Source organism: Periplaneta americana, chromosome 7 (genome assembly GCF_040183065.1).
Source record: "Periplaneta americana isolate PAMFEO1 chromosome 7, P.americana_PAMFEO1_priV1, whole genome shotgun sequence".
Lineage (NCBI taxonomy): Eukaryota > Metazoa > Arthropoda > Insecta > Blattodea > Blattidae > Periplaneta > Periplaneta americana.
In genome coordinates this window covers 153,531,750-153,549,546 of record NC_091123.1, presented here as the reverse complement: position 1 = coordinate 153,549,546, position 17,797 = coordinate 153,531,750, and the positions used below count along the sequence as shown (strand labels likewise).

At 35.3% G+C, this 17,797-nt stretch overlaps 1 protein-coding gene across 2 annotated transcripts in view; it reads right to left on the bottom strand.

Moving 5' to 3' along the window:
* The window catches only part of sotv (exostosin glycosyltransferase sotv), a 29,558-nt gene that overhangs the window by 10,230 nt on the left and 1,531 nt on the right, over window positions 1-17,797 (bottom strand). For both annotated transcript variants that reach the window (XM_069831664.1, XM_069831665.1), the window contains exons 2-8: window positions 17,042-17,616; window positions 13,763-13,975; window positions 11,903-12,083; window positions 9,914-10,053; window positions 6,408-6,633; window positions 2,668-2,851; window positions 735-901 (exon numbers count right to left, since the gene is read on the bottom strand). In XM_069831664.1, the coding sequence (XP_069687765.1) occupies window positions 735-901; window positions 2,668-2,851; window positions 6,408-6,633; window positions 9,914-10,053; window positions 11,903-12,083; window positions 13,763-13,975; window positions 17,042-17,556 (1,626 nt within the window). In that variant the 5' untranslated portion in view covers window positions 17,557-17,616. The remainder of the gene's footprint in view (window positions 1-734; window positions 902-2,667; window positions 2,852-6,407; window positions 6,634-9,913; window positions 10,054-11,902; window positions 12,084-13,762; window positions 13,976-17,041; window positions 17,617-17,797) is intronic.

The window sequence follows — 17,797 nt, the reverse complement described above, 5'->3', positions numbered from 1 at the left end:
TTATTCGTTTCCATCTGAATATCTGTTTTCAATCCTAACCTGTATATGATTATTATTATAAATATTGTAAATAGCTGTTATTAATTGATTGGAATACCATCATGTGCTAAAATATCCAATAATTTGTTTCTATCTACTCTGTCGAAGGCTTTCTTCATATCAATAAATGCCAGGTGGGTTTCAATATTAAATTCTCTGTTTTTCGATCAAAAGCTTCAGTGTAAAATATCCATCTGCACATGATCTACCTTTTCGGAATCCATTTTGTGCTTCATCCAGTGTAGTGTCATAAAATTGATTCAATTTAATTTTTAGTAATGGTATAAATTTTGTAGTATCCTTGTAACTATATTTAAACCCCTTATATTTGTTAGATTTAATAGAAAAAGAAACAAGAAGAAAACAGAAATAAAATCAATTGAAGAGAGACTGGAAAACACATGGAAAGAACGATTTCATCTTTACTTACAGATGGTAGAGGCAACATTACCTAACACATTAGAAATGAAGGAAGAAGGACAAGTAAGATGAGACATAGGGGAGGAGAAAGAAAAGCACCAAGAGGATGTGACGGCAGAGAAGGATAATGATAATAAGCAACAGAAAAGGAAGGATAAAAATGAGGACCGAGACGAGGATGAAAGGAAATAAAGATCACCCAGTTTGGAAAGCTGATGCTGGCTGTTCGGGTAACAGTGAAGTATTTTATGAACAAACATTACACAGTGACTCACCTCGTATCCAAACTCAAGCTCGTCAGCAGTTAGCATCACAATGTCATCATCAATAGTGAGAATGGCTTCTGTCTCAATTTCCTCATATGGATAAAAGCGATTTGAAAGTTTGTTTTCTTTGGTCTGGATAACTTTCAATGGTTTGTTGATCTTAGGCCACATGGAAGCTATAAAATTAAAGTATTACAAATGCTAAAACATTGTGATAAGGGAAGAGGGACGAGTTTGGAGTGCTAAGGAACACTCTGACTCATAAATCACACTCTAGCAGAAATATGAAAGCAAATACAGTGAAACCTCTCCCTACGGACACCCCAATATAAGGACATTCCTCATATACGGACAGATTTTTATGGTCCAACTGAAATAATATAGAATTAATGATAAATTTAACTCTCGTTTACGGACACTTTCATACATGGACATGGATAGCTGTTTCACAGTCCTAAAACTTGCTTTACCTCCTGACTACGAACAGAACTTGGATTTCAAGACCTAATGTGTTACAAAAATGGAAAATTTAATTTTGAGGACTGTACAGAAATTCCTTAACATGAAAGAAGACAATGAGGGTCTCGTAGGCTACCACTAGTCCAGCCGGCTACCCTTTGTTAGCTGAAAGTGAGTGGATAAACAAAGCCATAAAATTTAACCTATCTGATGGGTCCAAGGTTTCTGCGATCGTGAAATTGTATTCGACACATGATAGGGTTAGTAGGATTATTCTCTTCACTTCAATCAGTTGTTCTGTTTCGAGAGACATGGCACCTGAACATAAAGGTTAAGTTGAAAACTGTAAATTAGAGTACTGCATAACTGTAGACCTAGAATAAAATTGCACGGCACAGTATTGTATTTTCCTTTTTCGGTCTTATCTACTGCAGTTCAAAGTTGCAAAGAATTTACTGTACAGTATACTGTATTTAGAATTAAACTACAGTAATACATTTCATTTAAAGCGTGAAGGGATACATGATGTATATTATAAATTTACTGTTAGATTGGGAAGTCTCCCTTGCAATAAAGGACACTTCCCAGATGCGGACAGATTGTTATGTCCCTTCGATGTCCATAAATGAGAGGTTTCACTTTATGCACAAAAATTTACCCAATTATAAATAATAAACATGAAAGCATGATTAATAATAGCAATAATACAAAATGAACGAGTGAAATTATGTCTAAGGTATATTGTTCGATTGCTACTTCCAAAACACCGTATTATTATGCAATCTAGCTTTCAGGTACAGCTCCCTGTGAAGCAGACTTCAATAATTTCAAGGGAAAAATTGTTCCGGGGCCGGGCATCGATCCCGGGACCTTTTGCTTAGCGCACAAATGCTCTACCGACTGAGCTACCCAGAAACTACACCCGACACCGTCTCAATTTTTCCCTTTATATCCACACAACTCAAGTGGCTGGCGTCACAGTCTAAGGCATCCTGCCTAGGACTCGCGCTATGGAATGTGCACTGGTTCGAGTCCTCATGGGGGAAGAAATTTTCTCATGAAATTTCGGCCAGTGTATGGGACCGGTGCCCACCCAGCATCGTGATGCACTTGGGGAGCTATAATAGGTAATGAAAATCCAGTTTCGCAAACCAGCTATAACGGCTGGGGGGATCATCGTGCTAACCACACGATACCTCCATTCTGGTTTGATGATCGTCCACCTCTGCTTTGGCATGTGGATGTGAGGCCAGCAGCCGGCTTGTCGGTCTTGGCCCTTCAAAGGGCTGTAGCACCATGGATTTACTTTTTTACTTTTTCAAGTGGGCTGACAAGGCGCCAGAAACCCAACTTTGAGTGCACACAAACTCTGTGTGACTTGTTACAGTATTGTTATATTTATTACAAGTAAATTCAGATAATTGAATAATTATACAAAATTGCTAACCCTTTATACTACAGCAACACTGAAAATTCCACTTACGGTGAGGTGGTGCTTTACGCTGGTTGTTCCAAACAACGAGAACTTTGTTGAGACTTGGAGCCTTTACCAGTTTTTGAATAAGAGTGAACAGACTCTCCACACGGTCATATGTTAACACCACTGCAGTGAATCCTTGAGAACGAGGTGCTGTCACTTGTAAGAAGAGTGGTGACTTCGTAGTCATCTGTACATACGAATAATAGTTGTTTAGTCACAGGAAAAATACACTATCTTTCAATATCATTAATAACACATCCTTATCAAACCCACCGACATACGAAATCACCATGATATTAATGTGAAGACAGTTTTCAATGTCAGTGGTATTATTTTTATATTTAAAACAGGAAACAAACAGAACAAAAACTTAAAAATTAAAACAATAAAAATATGCAAAATGATTAGAGATAATGGTTCAAATGAATAAAAGTAAGTAAACTCTTTTACTTCCAGAAATTTCAGTGATTACAACAGAATAAGACTTCATTAATAACTTGCAGTTTAGAGTTTACTGAATACTTCTCGGTTATTACTTTTTTGTTCAGTAAATACTCATTTTTCCAGTGAAGACTTAAAATATTTTGAATAAAATTCAATGATTACTTGTCTCATCCACAGTTTTAGGTTTACTAAGGAGTTGACTCGAATATTTGTTATTAGTTAGGTTATAAAGGAAATTACAGTATCTCTACCTACAGTAGCCTGCAAATTAATCCGAACAACGTAATTACTTATGCAAAAACACTCAAACGGGATAAAAAAAGGATCTAAGACATACCTCAGTAATCTATGTGGCCTCCCTTGTTCCTAATAACAGCTCTGAGATGATTTGGCATGGATTCCACTAATTTCCCACAAATATTCTTCATTTCTTTATTGCGAAACCATACACCAATGAGGGCAGAAATCATGTTCTCCTTTGTAGAACAATCCATTTTTTGCATTCTTCTTTTGCAAATTGACCACAAGTTCTCAATGGGGTTGATGTCGGGTGAGTTGCCTGGCCAAGGGAGTACCTGAATATTCTTCTTGTTGAAGAATTCTGTAGTTTTTCGAGACGTATGGCATGGTGCCAGGTCTTGTTGGAACACACCTCTGCCATCCGGAAATGATTTTTGCAGCTGGGGTACAATTCTGGTTTCCAATAAGTGAATATATTTGTCAGAATTCATCATTCCCTTGATAGGTATTAATGCTCCAGGCCCTTCATGTGTAAAACAACCCCAAAACATTACTTTAGGGGGGTAATTGGGTGCTTGTTGGAGATGAGCTGCTGTTACTTTTTCGGATCCTTTCCGTACGTAAGAAACACGGTGGCCGTGGCCCTCAAAATGAGACTCGTTGGAAAAAAGTACATTCTTCCAGTCATTCACTGTCCAGTGTTGATGTAATTTTGCCCACATTAAGCGTTTTTTGCACATAACAGGGGTTAGCAGTTGCTTCTTAATAGGCTTAAGAGCCCTTCGTCCAGCTTCCAAAAGCCTACGCCGCACTGTTGTGTTGTGAATATTCGCCCAGTGGTAGCCATTAACTCGCGGGTTAAGTCGACAGCAGTTAGTCTAGGATTTAATTTACTTTTCCTGACAATTAAACGATTATCTGCAGGTGAAGTCTTCCTTTTCCGGCCACAGTTTCCTTTTTTCTGGGGTGTAATGGATCCAGTCTCCCTGTATCGTTTTATGATCGAATTAATAGTAGCCAAACCGATGTGACATTCTGCAGCAATTTGCCTCTGTGTCATAGAAGAATGCTTTGCTAAGGTTATAATTTTAGACCGTTTTCGTGGAGAAGACGACAGAATGTACACAGGATTGCAGTATTAAGTCTTCAACACAACTGAAATGCTTATAAGTACAAAACGACAGGCAAAATGTCACATATTATAAAAAAATAATAACGACAGACCTTCAACAATGGAATTACACGTACTACAGATGTCAATTAAAGTGGTATGAGCAGCTGTGAGGCCAACAATGACAGAAAATGTAAAAATATGTCGTGTTCGGATTAATTTGCATGCTACTGTGTATGTCAAGAAAAGAGATACAATCAAAGCCATCTGCAATATATCAGATCTAAATGTAGGCATTTGTTCATTTCTTTATCCAGTAAACACTTAAAATTTTCAAGATATAGTATTACATATCATGTGAATCCCTTGAAACTTTTGTGGATCTTACATCCAAATATTGGGAAACAAGAAGGAAGATAACTTTGCTGTTAAATCCTGAGCATTAGATACACACACAATTATCAGTAAAAGTAAACTTTTATTCAATTGAAAATCAGTGATTTCTTTTAAAGATCAGTAATAACTTTCAGTGCCAAGTAATCACTCACAAGAGTTTACTGATTTTTATTCAACTGACTCAATGTTTAAACACTTCTTCAATTTAAGCATTTCCATACAGTACAAACTAATGGCACTGTTGGCTTATGTGTCAGCTTTTTGCAACAGACACCTAGGATCGAAACCCAGTCAAGAAAAGTGGAATTCTGTGACTCCAAGGTAAAATATGAAATGTCGTTTCTTGCAGTTTTTCAGGAGTAAGCATTTAAAGTTTGAACGACCGTATAAAATCATAGTCGCCATGTTTCATAACAACCAGTTAGAGAGAAAAATAATAGGGAATGCATGTCATCTTTTGACACAATAGAGATAGGATGAAAGAGTAATGTAACGGAGAAAAACTCTCTCTGGCGCTGGGATTTGAACCCGGGTTTTCAGCTCTACGTGCTGATGCTTTATCCACTAAGCCACACCAGATACCCACCCCGGCGTCGGACAGAATCGTCTCAATTTAAGTTCCAACTCTTGGGTTCCCTCTAGTGGCCGCCCTCTGCACTACGTCATAGATGCTATGATCGTAGGACTGAAGTCCACACATGTGCTGAGGTGCACTCGTTATGAGTGACTAGTTGGCCGGGATCCGACAGAATAAGCGCCGTCTTAAATCACGAAGTGATTTACGCATATCATATATATTATTTTAATGTACCGAAGTACACCCCGGCATCGGACAGAATCGCATCAGCACGTAGAGCTGAAAACCCGGGTTCAAATCCTGGCGCCGGAGAGAGTTTTTCTCCATTCCATTACTCTTTCATCGTATGATGACGCAGAATATCTGCATGGAAATATCATATGTACTTCGGTACATTAAAATAATATATACAATAGAGATAGGATCAGGATGCACAACATAATATCGAAAAATCTCATTTTCGCCAAAAATTGACATAAATCACCTTTTGCCTTGGAACCACAGAATTTGTGTCGACAAAAACAATATTGTGGCAGACTTTCTCGGAGTATTTCATTCTCCTTGCTACCATCTCACTAATTCTGTATTCATCGATATCATCAAACTGAACAGCTGGGCAAATTCATACTGACACTATGATGAGCCATGAATAGTATATTTTTGACATAAGACAGAACAGTTATTAGCCAACCATTCCTTCCTCTGTGAGAGGTTTCATTGATATTATTATCATCTCAATGAAGAGGTGACGACGTACACACAGATTTTACTCAGTATTCCAAAGATTATGGGACACAGTGTATATTATATTTATTAATGCTACTGTAACAATTAACAAAAAAAGCATTGATTATAACAAATCTACCGACTTTTCTTGTTCTAATGAAAGTCAATGTTAAATATATTATAAAAGTACTTTCAAAACCTACACACGCATGTGTACATGAATATATGTATGTTACTGAATGTACTTACTGGATCTGAGGGCATATTCCAATCCTGGTAAGTGCGGGCATTTTGAGGAAAGACCCGATCATTAAGAATGTCGAGCGTAGTGAGGGTGATAGCCTTCAAAGATGATAAATACTGAGTGTAAAACCAGCTTCCTTGTCTCTGCAGTTCTACTATTCGGTCATCTGACACACTAGTCAAGATCTCCATAAGACTTCCCAAGTCATCTTCAGAAACAAATATTGCTGCTCTGTTTTGAAAGAGAATAAGGAAAGATTCAATAAACGAAATTAATCGATTCTTTTGTGAATTAAAAGTTCAATCGATTATCTTCTTGGTCCTCAGTCATTATGAATCGGACATTCACTTTTAATTATGGGTTGGAGGAACAGTGTTGAGAAGTGTGAAACAAAGTAATGCAACATATTGATGTCTAAGAAGTGATACCTCGTATCTACAAAAATGGTCATTTAGTTTAACTACACTATTATTTAGATTAACTGTGTTATTATTAGGTTCATTCCAACAAGTGGTTCATATATCAGTTCATGTACAAACCATGGATCATCTTATGCACATGCGTTGGTTCAGTATCTGCTACGGGATTGAAACAGAACTGGATGATGTTGGAATGCTTTTCGGATCATCGTGTACTAATCCAGATATGCTATAACTGTGATCATCTTTGCTAAGAACAGGTTGCTTAATCATTATAGTTTTGCAGCTAATTCAAATTGCAGAAAACAGAATTTCGATAATCTTCTACTGGAAGGCAAGAATTCTGCTAATTCGATGTCGTGTACAAGGGGACTCTCATCTAAAAGTAGTTTTTTTTTAATTATTAATTTATGTATGTTATTTATTATACTTTTAATCAAAGTTTTATGTTGAAATTGTAATTAACTATTTCAATACCCAAATAATTTTCATTCTCTTTCTTTTTGGAGAAAATTTAAACTACACCTTTAGTTTTATTATTCGTCTGCACTGTCACTTTCCTTTTAATCTCATTGACATGAACAGTTGATCATGTCCTTCTTCAGTATCCAGGAGACGTTGGTGAGCCTATGCACATGTGCGAGAGACGCACTCATCAATACATGGCTCAATCCGCTGACTACTTCTGACCATTGCGGACTTGTGTCAAAAGTTTGTTGGAACACCCGACTGCAGTACATTTTTCCGGTTCAGGACTGGTTTGGAGTGTGTTTGAACCTTTTTTCTGTACTGCGCATGCTCACGATAGTTACGGACAGTTTTTGACTGTTGTTGGAACGAACCTATTATTTCCACAAAATTGGACAGTTAACTAATATTTTGTCCTCGAGTAAAAGATCTTGCAAAGTGGAAACATACATAACAAGTCTACCTATTCTGAGAAAAATTAAGTTTTAAAACATTTTTTTATTCACCTGCAAATTTACAGATACGAAGTATCACTTCTTAGCCATCGATTTAACTTGTGGCTAAAAGAGGAACCTTGTTAAAATTAGCTGTTTTTATTAATCTTTATAAGAAGATGACCAGCAATTATTGTCAATGCTAGGTACTGTATATTTGGATTTAAATTGCTAATACAATATATCTATTTTATTAATGTTTTGAAACAGGTAGAAAATAAAATTGTTTTCACAATATATCAACTGTCTGTTTTAATTGTCATTTTAGTCCATCGGAATTATAACTGAGACTCAGTTGAATTTATATAGGTAAATTTATATCGTATTCATAATATTATAATTCTGTCGAACTTATTCATATGGATATAAAGGCTATTACTGCTTATCTCGTTCTTACAAAAGTGTCTTTACCCTAAACCATGTATGAAATAAAAGTGTAACTGAAGCTTAAAACTATCAATTTAAGCCTACAGCAAAATGCAAAAAACCAACTTGTGAATACTGTAATGCATCACAGGTGCCATGTTTAGAACATTTTCAGGCACGGAAATGTAAGAAATTGGTAAAGAACACACACTTATTTTATATACCCAGCTCTCTGTCTCTGAAGTTTATATATTATACAATTTAATACTCATCACACACTGTAGGCAAGTATTTTCAGCCTTGTTTCAGCTATATTCAATATATACTACTTCATTTGCTTAGAATAATATAATTAATATAAGTATTCTTTATCATATTATCGCTGCACCTACAAAATCCACTATGTGTTTTTAAAAACAATTTTCAGGAGAGAAGAAAAAGCATTATCACGTTTAATTCTCTTGATATTCAAAGTTACTTTCAGCAATCTCATCATTTATCATGTAATGATTGAAACTATACCGAAAATAGCTTTGAAAATCAAGGGACTTAATAGTGACAATGCTTTTTCTTTCTCCTGGGGGGGAATGCATAGCAAATTTTGGAGGCGCATCGACAATAGATAGATTTATTCGTTCCATAATATTCTTAAATTTGCTTTATAGCATAGAATAAAGAACATGTCCAATTCTTATGTTTAACCGTAAAATGCAATACATATAAAATGCAAATATGAAATATGTACAGAATTAATACCTTAATAACAGTAATATTTTATACAATGTAATATGTTTACCATTTAATAGTATTATAATATTTACACAGTACTGTGAAATGTCAAGAATTCATCTACAGAATAGAAAGTGTGAGATATTAAGTAATTTTTTAGTTTTACCTTAAATAATGCAGGGTTTTGGCTATGATTCTTAATGTCTTCAGGAAGACTATTGAACAATTTTATCGCCATGTAACGTACTCCCCTTTGAAAGCATGATAAATTTGATGATGGCATATGAAAATCATTCCTTCTGCAGGTATTTATACTATGTATGGCTGAGTTAGTTGGAAAATGTTCTTTATTACATAAGAAGAAATTTATTGTAGGGTATATGTATTGATTTGTTAAGGTTAGAATCTCTAATTTTTTTTAAAATAATCTACATGATTCTCTAGCCTTTGCTCCAACTATTATTCTAATGGCTCTTTTTTGTAATAAGAATATATTTTTACTATCTGCAGAATTTCCCCAAAATATTATTCCGTGGGACATAATGGAATGAAAATAGGCAAAATATATTGTCTTTAAGATACTGCTGTTTAGAAATTGTTGTAACGACCTAATTGCGAAGCATGCTGAGCTAAGTTTGGGGGTTATTTCTTTGATATGATTTTTCCAATTTATTGTATTATTAATATGCAAACCAAGAAATTTGGTTGTTGATGTTTCTAGTAGAGGTATATTGTTGATAGTTGTGTCCAATGTTTCAGAGATTAAATTTGAAGTGGCTTTAAATTGAATTATGTTAGTGTTGTTAACAACAATTAGAAAACATATTATTTTTGTCATTGCAACATTTAATATTTAAATTTTAAAATCGTCACCAATGAAATATAATTATGTTTATATAAATTATACCTATATTATGGGTAGGCGAAATATTTTTCTAGCTAGGAGATTCAGCTGCTGACTTCTGGAGTCCTGCTTACTTCACATACTATTACAATACTTATAAATAATAAATTAAGGGAAGTGTAAAAGTCCACCTTTTCCAGTCGAGCACATCTTGGAAAGGCATCACCAAAGAGTCCGCACACACAACTGGAATGCAGCCAGCTGCAAGAGATTCCAGAAGTGTTGGCTGCCCAAGTCTTGCTCCTCTAATCACCAGGCAAAACTTTGCACGCTATAAAAGAAAATAATAACGTCATTGTACAGTCCCAGTCATGTGATAATTGGAATTTATATGTCACCAAAATGTGTTCTTCACAGAGAAGAAGATTCAACTAAGAATTTGAGGCACATACCTACTAAACTGCAAAGCCATCAACATTTCAGATAAAAGTGTTAATAATATCACAGATGTTCACTACACACTTGTTTGTTACATGCAGGGGCAACTGCGCTGATGGTATGTAACAGTATTTTAAGATACAAGGTTGAGAAGTGTTTTTACAAAATCAAGGAAAAGTTTGAAAAATGAGCAAAGCGAGTGAGAAAAAAAATACTAACTTCAAAGTGACCTGTTCAAAATAGATACTGACACCCTCAAAAGTTGGTAAGCGATAAACTTTTATATTTCACTTTAAATGGGGGGGGGGGGGGAGCAAGAGAATTTTTAGAGAGAATGAAAATTAGTTTCTAAAAAAATAGTTGCTATTCAAAATCTTTACTAGTTTCCATGTTACGACTAGTTAAACAGAAGAGTATTTTCGTCTGGCGGACTTCTGTATGTAGAATGACTAAACTTTTGTCTGTTAGCACCGCGAATTCTCATTGATATCATTGCGTTGATTTTAAATTTGTTTTCAAAATGTTTCCATTGCTTAAAGTTTTCGAGTTAATCGTGAGTTTTGAAATTTAATTAAAGTAGTTGTTTTTTAATGCCAGGCATTTGACAATAAAGCCATTTGACCTCTTACACTCCAATATTTTTCAAAGATATTATCATAGCCAGCCACTGAAGCACACATTTTAAAGTGTTCCGAATCCATTTCTTGGTTTGAGTTGCACAATGGGCAGTTAGGGAACTGATATATTCCAAAATTTAATTAAAGTAGTTCTATTACATAAATAACATTTATGCTGATTAAACACTAATATATCATACCTTGAAATTCAGAAAAATGAAAAGAATATCATAGCAGTTTTTATATCTATTATTGGTATTACTATAATAATAATAATAATAATAATAATAATAATAATAATAATAATAATAATGATAATAATAATAAATATAATTATTATTATTATTATTATTATTATTATTATTATTATTATTATTATTATTATTATAAACCTATCAAGATTTCATATTGCTAACTCCAATTTCTTTTCTTTCTCTTTTTTTTTTTCGGGCACTTTTAACTCTAAAATGATTTTGATCCATGTAATTTTTTTTTCTAGAAATCTAATTTCGGCTTATATTAAATTACGAAATTTTCGAAAAACAGTCTGTACCAATTCCTCGGACCTATTTATTTATCTCTGGTTCTAATCATTCATATTATTTAGTCTTGAGCTCAGAAGAAAGATAAAAATCCCAGTGAAATAACGAGATATTCTACATAATAAGGATTTGTGGCTTATCCACTTCTTTCACTAGACTTCTCAATAATTTCAAAAGATACCTATATTTTTAGGTTACTGATATTGTAAATGAACATTCTGAGTATTTATTAATTACACAAAATATGCTTATTTTAACGCATATGTGAACCCGCGGATAAGAGACGCTGGCCCAAGAGTGCACTGTTCTGATGACCACTGTACTAAGCCATCTTATTTATTTTAATGTATCAAAATGATAACTAAACTATCCTCTTTCAGAATTTACATTAATTTTTTTAATATATGAAGTACAAATTGTTATGACAGCATTTTGGAAAAGTCCAGAAACAACTCAGATTCTACAAAGAATAGATAGCCAAATGGTACTACTCCTGTCAATTTTATAAGGAATTGTGCAAAACATATTGCAGGACGCACAAGTTACAGTACAAGCCAAGAGGCATGACACCACAAAAACTTGCCTGTAGCACGTGTGGGTAGCGAAATACTTCCTTCCCACGACATCTCACACTATAGTTTCCCTGGCGATCTCCTGTACAAGCTTCTAGATGCAGCAGCTCAGAATGATCCTGAGCAAGATGCCACAGTTCCCTCTCGTATTCAGGATGAAGATTGATCTGACTAGATACCACTAACCACGGCCTGCAAGAAAAAGACATTTACATTCCTCTTTTCAATAAAACTTCAAATTTTCTTCTGCACTAGAAATCTTGCTGCATCAATATCAAATATTAGGTTGGTGCAAATTCCGTAGCAATTTTTCGTACGTTTATTAAACATATCAGATACATATAAGAGAGAAGAAGTTAATCATTAATAATATATTCTCCTTCACTATTTACAACAGCCTGCCAAGGCTGAAATAGTTTTCCGATTCCACACCTGTAGAAATCACATGGTTAGAGTTAAAGAAATTGTCAAGTCATGCAGCGGCGGTTCCTCTATATGAGCACAGGAGCACGTGAACACCTTAAAAACCAACAATAATCATACATATTACTGTATTAATATTATTACATCTATTACTTTCCAATGTGCAATGACATTCCTACATTTTTCGTCTCGAGAGAATGTCCTGTTCGTGTGTCATGTGTCTTTAAATCTCCATTGGACAGCAGCTCGCACAATTTTTCTCTAGCAGGGTGGAATAGCCTGAGGCGAGAATATTTTCTGGTTTGTTACAATGGTTACAATAGCTCTGCTTGCACAAGTCTGAACGTGCAAGTGACAGAGAAACAGAGATGCTCCATCTACCTTGGGTCTGGCATCCTGTTCCTTTCTCCCTCTTTCCTCTCTTTACTCTTTCTTTTCAAAATACCGTTACGCGCGGGGGCTGATTCTGTTGCCTCTTGTTCAGCAAAGTAAGGAAAATACAAGCTGCAATGATGCGTATTGAAAGCTGAAACAGTAACACTTGAAGTTTGGAAACGGATGTGTGTGAAATTAAAAGAGGATTAAAACATTCTTCCGCACCATGACAGAAGACCGATTAAGTACATTGGCTATGTTGACAGTAGAAAAAAACTTGTTAACGACATTAGAGACTTCAATAGCAAAGTTATTGATAAGTTTGCATCTCTCAAAACTAGGCGCACGAAGTTTCTCTACAAATAAATCTAGATCTTCATCAACAGCAGTGAAGGTTAGTCCTATAAATTAATTTTACTCTTGTTTAATGGTTTTAATTTTGGTTTATATGCGTAGATTTGGTACATGCATATTAGAACTTTTATCTCTGACGTGTGACTTAGCTATACGAGAATATATCACTGTGTTCATTACTCATTTTTTTTGTGAACACCCATCCAAGAAAAGCACGAGCCGCCACTGAAGTCATGTTCAGAGTGCATTTTCATCTGGAAAGCAAGTTCCTTGAAGGTTGTTCGAGAGAGAATGGAAAAGGTGAAAATCTGAAGGCGCAAGATCAGGTGAATAAGGTGGGTGCAGAATGACTTCCCAACTCAACTTCTGAATAGTGTTTTGTGTCAGGTTAGCAGAGTGCGGACAGGCGTTATTATGGAGTAGCACACTTCATGCACTCTTGTTGGTCGTTTTTCTTGGATTGCGTGTGCAAGACGTCTCAGTTGGTGGCATAAATGTTGCACGATGGTGGAATGGTTACAGTTCATCACATTTGCCTGTTCTCGGATACACTGACGTGGATCATTGTGTATTAATGTGTTTAAACGGTCTTCATCAAACCTCGAAGGTCCTCCTGAATGTGGAGTGTCACTAATGTCAAAAGACTGGAGATAGGTATGTATATAAAATATATCATTATTTTTAAACAGCTCATCTAACAATGACTGTATTGCACCTACCTCTGAAGCCGGTATTGAACATCTTGTGTTAACTGTGTCACCACAGGACTGTAGACAGGCAAGGAAATATCAAATCCCAATCTGTACGTCCACGAAGAGAAGCCTGCACCTGCTATTATGGCATGTCCTAATGCCAATTCCACCACAGTACTGTAGTCTGGGACAGCTCCAGGAACCATGTTGAATATCAAGTGGTTTTCTCCATCCTTCCAGCTGTGTAATACGCAAGTCATATCAAATTATTATACAAATTTAAATGATACACAATCTTTCTCTCATCAGTAATCAAACAGTTGTATAGTATTCTGTGACTGATTCAGTACTGCTGCTAAATAAACGGGATGATAATAATAATAATAATAATAATAATAATAATAATAATAATAATAATAATAATTCTTTATTTATACTGGTAAAGTTAAGGCCATAGGGACTTCTCTTACGCTCTACCAGGTCACAAAGTATACAAGCAGTGAAAATTTAACAAAAAGTTAAAGAATAGAATACTAACATATTACAAAAAAAATAATAATAATAGCATAATAAAATCGACACTTGGATATGTCTCTGGATTAATATAGACAGTAACAAAATTCAATTCTCAAATTTCTAAGGATATTAGAAGAGATCAATATAAACTTTTTTTTTTTTTTTTTGTTAAATGATCATAGATCTGAAACTATTGCTCAGTGAGTAGTAAACCTATGAAGGACAAGAAATGAAAATGGCTTTGATATCGTTGAGAATGAAACGATTACATTCTTTTATTGTACACTTTTAAAATTATTCGAAAGTGTGGCCTTCTGCTTCAATACATGCTCTGCAAATACATAGGACTCCTTGCATTTGTTGCAAAGATTCAGCAGCTGCAAGAGCATGATCTATAAGTTCCTCCTCTCATTCAATTGGAGTCTCATGTACCAGGCTTGTGTGTGAAAATGATGCACAACTTTCTTTTGCAGCTGCACTAAAAAAGTTCCATATCTGATATCTGACAACACCATGAGTTTGGTTCTGAGATTTACGTATGGCTCTTGCAGAGGAATTTGATTTGCTCTCTGGGATAAGGGAATACATCACTCATAAAAATTTCACTCTTATTTTCCTCCTTCACTTTAAATACCAAAAAAAAAAAAAAAATAATAATGATAATTTATTTTTTTATTTTAGTTGGTTATTTAACGACGCTGTATCAACTACTAGGTCATTTAGCGTCGATGAGATTGGTGATAGCGAGATGATATTTGGCGAGATGAGGCCGAGGATTCGCCATAGATTACCTTACATTCACATTACGGTTGGGGAAAACCTCAGAAAAAACCCAACCAGGTAATCAGCCCAAGTGGGGATCGAACCCGCGCCCGAACGCAACTTCAGACCGGCAGGCAAGCGCCTTAACCGACTGAGCCACGCCGGTGGCCTAAATAATGATAATAATAATAATAATAATAATAATAAAATACGGTCCTGTTTATACTAAACTCTACCCAAATTTAGGAGATACATACTCAAACATTCACTTGAAAATGGCGAGAGTGCATCTAGAGGACTTGAAAACTTGTATCAGCAATGAAACTTGAAAATATAATTTTTTACTGATTAACTTTCCAACTTCTTTACTGTGTTAATATTTAGGAATTTACCACACTCTTTTCGACACAATCATGAACACACCTCACCACAACAAGAAACCAGAAGATAGCGCAGGATCTCCACTAAGCTTTGGACAATGAAGAATAACACTTCGAAAATAATCGCCAGGTAAATTCCTAAATATTAACACAGTAAAGAAGTTGGAAAGTTAATCAGTGATATATAAGTGTTAAAAATGTACAGTATATAGAAAAATGAAGATTTTTTAAAATTGATTATTCTACTTCATACAGTGAAAAATTAACCCTTAAGAGCTGAGTGTCCATTATAGCAGACATGACAATAGTCATGACATGATAATAATATGTTATAAATTTGTATTATTTATAAAGTACGTTCATATTCTTTAATTTTATGTAACATTAAGGACATTATAATTGATTAAAAGAATTTTTAATTTTTTTTCTACTGTAATGTTTCTTTTTTTTTAAAGCGAGCGAAATCATTCAACTACAGTCAACTGAAATCATGTCAGCTTCCATGCATATCATTACATCGATTATTTTATATAGTCCCTCCCCATCCTTTACCAAAGGCTCAATTGACTGCACAGGCCGAAACACGAACCTGCAATCTTAGGCACGATATGTTGGATGGACATATTTTGTGCATCTTAAGCAGCTCGGCTAACGAACCCAATATGAATTTATCCCATTATGCAGAAATGCAAATTCCAGGTTTAGTTACAAATTTGCATGCAATAGTGTATAAGTTTTCAGGGCTTTAACGGGGGGGGGGGAAGAGAGAGGGGAGGGAAAGGAGTTTTGTGTGTGTGTGTGTGTGTGTGTGTATGTGTGTGTGTGTGCGATATATATATATATATATATATATATATATATATATTCGGGTTTCGCATACTGCGAATAGATGGCAGGACTGTAACCATTTTCAAATTGCACACCACTTTGGCAGGCCACATTATGCATGATGTGTATCTGTAAAGAGTTACGTCATGTACTAGGGTGAGTATATATTATGTTAAGTGTTCGTGTAAGTGTAGTGTGGGGAATGAGTGAGGATGATGGTGAGGAAGGGAGAATGGGAAACCCGGTACCAGCAAGTAGCCTACTCCTGTCAAATAGCACCAAACGACCCCATCCGACGGACGAATCACTATCAACATTGACATATGCCTTCCCTTCATATACACTGCGAAGAGATTTGGAATTTAACCCAGGCATATTGATGCACAATTTAGTGATTAGACGTTGTGCACCACCATCTCTCCTAGTCCTAAGGTAGAAATTTTACAAGAAAATTTCTGACCCCACTAGGAATCGAACCCAGGCCTGCTAGTCTGGAGGCAGACACGCTACCCCAGAGCTAACTCGGCGGACATGGCCTTTAAAAGTTAAAAGTTGTTGTTCTTTTCTAATGCCAGGCGTTTGACAATAATGTCATTTGACCTCTTGCACTCCAATATTTTTCAAAGATATTATCATGGTCAGCCACTGAAGCACAGATTTTGAGGTGTTCCGAATCCATTTCTTGGTTTGAGTTGCACAATGGGCAGTTAGGGGACTGATATATTCCAATTCTATGCAGGAGTTTGGCCAAACAGTCATGGCCTGTTGCCAATCTAAATGCAAATCTAAAGGTTAAAAGTAAGATATCTCCTATACTTACTATGGTAAAGAAGCCAGAGCTTCAGATGTTTCCATGACTCTGAAGCGGTTTTGATTCAATGTGTCAATCGATGGTACCAGGATGCATGCTTCTTCTGGATTTGGAGTATAATATCTGCTTTCTAAAATGGTCTGGAGGATGAAATAAAATTCTCTCGACATCTGACTTCCTACTGGAATGTCTCTCTCGTCCACATATTTTCTCAATGGGTAAACATACACCAGTATTTTATTACTACCTCTATGGCCACAGCGATACACATTAAAACAGTCATAATAACTACAGTGAGGATTTCTGCCTTCAGAGAGAGGTGCGTCTGTTGCAATCACCACTTCTGGTATCCTGTCTAGGTTGTCTAGTGAAATATGCTGATAAATCTTTTCATGTCCTTCATAAACACCTGATGGTAAATAATGAACTGTTACAACTATGGCAAGGGAGAGTAATAAAATGGCAAATAATCCTAAGAAAAAATGTCTGTATCGGTTGAGAAGTGGCCCTGGTTTAAGGGCCATTTTTGGTGTTATTACTTTACTACTTGTTAGAACTTCATTTCTTCATCATCAGCAAAATGCCTGCAAAACAAAAATAATTTTAATTTACATATGATAACATATTTTATTGTTAATCAACATACATATTCCTCATGGTAGACCGTTACATTTCTATATTCCAGTCACACCATACCAGTTAACTATATTAATCTAATCATCCAATTTTATTTATATTCATAGCTCAGTAATATTACCATTATTT